Consider the following 4,647-nt stretch of genomic DNA (forward strand, 5'->3'; position numbering starts at 1 on the left):
CGTTTTTCTTGGTCGGGGTTCTTGTTCGTAGGAAATTGGTTGCATGATATGGCCTCTTTGGTTGATATTTTGTATTGGTCCTTATTGTTGGGATGTTTTTGAATCATTGCTACTAGCTCTGACTAGTTATGGCTTTAACAATTTCCATGACTTTAATGTGCATTTTTACTACACTTTAATATATTTTGATCTTGGCCTGTTATTGAGTAAAAAATATATATATTATTTTATTTAAGTGTTTATTTAATTTCTTTTAATAAAATATGTTTATAAATATATGTTTAATTTTTTTTAAAACTCTATTTACACCCTAAAAAAAAAAAAAAAGGAAGAAAAGATGAAAGAAAAGAAAGAAGAAAAAGAAAAGAACAAGACTTAATAAATATGAATATTTTTCAAAATTAATTTAAATTTTTTTTATAAGAGAAATAATTTTGAAAAAGGAAAAGAAAAATGATCCTTTAACCATGCTCTAAAATAAGTGATGTTAAATCACAAATAGAATCAAGTTATCTTCCAAATTGAAAAAAAATGTTTTTCTTCTTGAATAAAAAATAATTAATTGCAATAGAAGTTGTAAATGTGGTTGACGAGGCAGCCTGAACAACCACAGCCTTAATTGATTTTGAGGAGAATAAAAGAATTAAAAGAATATTTTTAGTGAAATCAGGACAAAATATCGCCACGAATATGTCGTTACAAGACGATGCGGCAGTTCTTTCTTATTTCACCGGCCGATCCCGTCAACACATCAATACTCCCCATCTTCACCATTGATTCACCAAATTTGTTACGCCAACTAGATGGATTCACCACGTTACTCTTCACCATATTGCGGGTGGAAGGGGTTGAGAGTAGGGTTTGATCCGATGTGAATAATCCTCGCTTTCTATAAAGCTGTGTATAGTATCTGTTGTCAAGCTGAGTGGGGGTAATTCCCTCCAAAGCTACCGTTGGGTCTTGAGTATCAGCAGGTGGGCAAGTCAGCTTTAGTCGCCGTGCTAGTTGAGCGCCCAGTGTAGGGTCCGCAACACCTGTGTTGTTGAAGTTGTAAAGCCTGTCACGAAATGACGAGCAATGCGATACACCAATGGAGTGTGCACCTGCATCCAAATCCAAATATCCATATCTTCCTTATTAGAAAACTTTGAAATGAGACAAAAATGAATTTAATCTCAGCAACAAAGAAGTATTAATCATAATTTTATTATTACCCACCTGAAAGAGTTACCATATCTTCCTGGGATAGACCTTTCTTCTCAAACATATTCGTTAACTGTTGGACGTTGAAAGACGGAGGAGGTAAGTTATCGATGATATCCTCTTCATTAGAGATCCTTCCATCTTTTCGTCCGGCTGGGACTTGCCAATACATTTTACCTGCCTGCTGAAACAAGTAGTCCACAATCTGGAGAGGCTGAGTAAAATTTCTATACAAATTGATCTGATGTGAAGAAATTATGGTTATGACAGGAGTGAGTAAAAAGAGATAGCAACCTTGGATGCACTATCTCGTGCAGCAAATGCAAGGATGTCTGCACATGAAACGACTTGAGGGCACTTGGCCTCAATTTCTCGTTTTGCTTCATCTATCACTTCAAACCCTCGAAGACTTGGAAAATTTGCAGGTGACTCTTTCTCCACTTTATTGTTAGGCGTAGAGTCTAAGAGAATTGAACCATCGCAGCCCTGTAAATATCAATATTTTTGAGAAGTTAAAACATTAAATAGTTTTCTAGTCTTAATATCGTACATATGGGAAGATCTCTAAGATCCATATGCTTACCCTAACAAAGCAGTCGTGGAAATGCATCCTGATTAGAGGAGCTGCTAGTGTAGGATCTGCTTTTAGGGCTTGTGAGATGGTTCTCCTTACAATGGATTCAGCTTGAGGGCATTTATGGCGGTAATAGCCCACCTTAAGCCCATTCGCGTGCGCATAGACTGAAAACAGGTAGCACGCCATCCAAAGGAAGCCTACAATCGACATGCATGTCGAAGTCTTCATTTTTCAGCTTTAGTCACTGGCTCTCGCCTTAGCAATATATTATGAACTGAAAAAACAAGTCCTGTTCTCGGTTAATAGGAAATCTTGGCAGAACTACTTTTGAAGAACGAAGGCCTGAATTCCCGAGCTATGTTTAAGTTAATATTGGTTCAATTCAATCCTGTCATTTATCTATTTATACTAATAATACCAACGACATAGTCCACAAAGAACGAGTTGTATACACCCAATTGACAGAGTTTAATTATTAAAATAATTGTTTCGTGCTTCCACATTTAATACGCTGAATTGTGTGCACATATGGATAATTACCAACTAGCCCAACGCGCAAACTTGTTTATCTCAATCGCTTCCAAACATCTCTGTATAGTTAAAGGAGTAGATTGTTGACCATGAGAGATATATTTTGAAGCTTCCTGCACGCATAACATTGGATGATTTAAAATGATTGGTAAGCATAACAGCTAAAAGGATGTAAAATGACGAAAATCGTATAGACTACTTCAATGGGAATGAATTGAATTGCATCACAATACAAAGAAATTTGCCTCATCGGATTATAACATGTTTTTAATTAATTTAATATACTGCAATGTTGACTGGCTTAAGACAGTGATACACAGTTATGTTTAAGCTGTAATCGATAGTATCTATGGATCAGACCAACCCAGAAAATGTCAAAACTTCGCCAGCTGTGAACACGCCTTATATGGAAACACTAGCGTGAAATTTACGAATAGAATTAATTCCCAAAGCAACTGTGGAAAGTGGGTATGGCTAACTAATACGCGTGTAAAGGCTCATTGATCTTCTGGATGGGGGAAAGCGAAATCAACATAAACAATTACAACGCAGTTTGAACTAGTTGAAATATTTATAATTTTCTTTTTATATGTCCCGATCAGACTTTGATCACACAACAAAAATCTCTAATTTAGAAGTTAGCTTAAATAGTTGCTTATGGGGCAGCACCCTTTATATTAATATTAAAAAAGTTACATATTTTGATATTATATCTTATGGAGATATCTTCAAAATTCTTTCTTATAAACTCCTACCATATCGTATACTATCTTAGCATCCTTACCAGATTCATTTACTGTTTCTATTATGAATTGAAAGGAGACATATCCCAACCCCTAATATACAAAATTGGGCTTTAAACTCCTACAAACAGACAACATATAGATGACATATAGAGCCCATAATAACATAATTGAGCCTAATAAACCTACATCCGCATATAATATCTATATTACCCATACTCGAACCAAAACAGAATATCAATTGACTTCCTCAAAAGCCGAGTCTTCGTCCTCTGCAAGCTCCATGGTTTCCATCCTCCTTGCTACAATGGCTCTAGCAATAACAGGGCAGTCTAGTCCGCAATCCATATGCACCTCTGTATCCACCATTTCCTCCACATGCCAGAAATCATCTGTCCTTCATTTGTCACTCCTACCTAAAGCCAATTCATATCCCTGTTCAAGCTCTTGCAACCTTTCCTTAATCGTTTCCTCTTCCTCCTCCGACAAAGTGCTTTCCGCCTTGATAGAGTACTTCAACCAACCCTTAGGAGTCCTCCGACTCATACTAGCCACCGTCATGAGGAAATTTATGCTCCTCATCTTCTCATTCCAACTATTTTCCAACAAATTAGGCTCAAAGTCATGATAATAGGTTCCTTTTTTACCTCTAGCCCATTCCCTAGACTCATGTAGTAGTTTTGGGGCCTAGGAATTACCAGATTATCATCAATATTGTCCAATGCAACATCAATTTCTCCTAGATAAGTATGTAGGAAAATCATTTGACACAATTTTTTGGCCCTTGCCTCACTCAACCCCATATAAATTATCAAGGCAAAAAACATGGCCACTACATCTAAGTTTACTCTATGGCGATAATGGGCCTTCAAAAACTCCTCCCCCAAAACTTTCTTTACCACATTCAAGACCAATGGTTGTCTAGAGTGCATCATAACCAACATATGCTTGTTTGTTAAAATCCCCAAGAAGGCTATTTGTCTCTTTCACTCCAAAAGGATTGGCATATCCATACTCCCTCTCACCTTTTGTTCTCACTCTTCTCAATTATAGTGAATTTTACCAGCCCTTGCCTATCTTTTAAAGCCTAACTCCACCTAGAATAATGAATGCTTTCATTATTATCGAGTGATGTGTTTTGAGGAAAAGACGGCTAATTGTTATGATTGAGGCTTCTCATGCTTTAAGTAATTAATATCATGAGAGTCTGGTGGATCCAATTCAAAAAATAATCTATTTAGATAATGGAAGTATTGTCCTTCCACCTTCTACATGTGCCACATAGAGTAAACACCTATTTAAATAATTTTCCTCTGATTATCACTTAGGTTTCAGGACACTAAGTATATGATTTTGTGGATAGGTTAATAGTTATAATTTTTTTGACATCATGTCTCTGTTGCCAATTTGGTAGAAGTGCGAGCAATGCCAACTCATCTGAATGTCGTCATCTCGATAATGAATTTTAACCCATCTGTCCATCTCCTACTTTGTTTACTAATTCATCTTCTCAGTCATTGCCTTCCCTATAAGTATGACTTACCTTAAATTCTTGAAAATATTTAATGAGGTTTTAATCACAATAAACCACTT

The 4,647-nt window shown here is 36.2% G+C and overlaps 1 protein-coding gene across 1 annotated transcript; it reads right to left on the bottom strand.

Annotated features, from left to right (window-relative positions):
• Positions 1-652: 652 nt before the first annotated feature.
• On the bottom strand, positions 653-2,055 carry LOC131074041 (peroxidase 5). The gene is made up of 4 exons (XM_058010590.2): positions 1,787-2,055; positions 1,498-1,689; positions 1,219-1,384; positions 653-1,103 (listed from the first exon to the last, which is right to left on the bottom strand). Exons 1-4 carry the CDS (start codon positions 2,006-2,008, stop codon positions 697-699), a joined length of 987 nt encoding a protein of 328 aa, XP_057866573.2. The 5' UTR covers positions 2,009-2,055; the 3' UTR covers positions 653-696.
• Between the last annotated feature and the right edge of the window lie 2,592 nt (positions 2,056-4,647).

Source organism: Cryptomeria japonica, chromosome 4 (assembly GCF_030272615.1).
Source record: "Cryptomeria japonica chromosome 4, Sugi_1.0, whole genome shotgun sequence".
In the NCBI taxonomy this organism is placed as follows: Eukaryota; Viridiplantae; Streptophyta; class Pinopsida; order Cupressales; family Cupressaceae; genus Cryptomeria; species Cryptomeria japonica.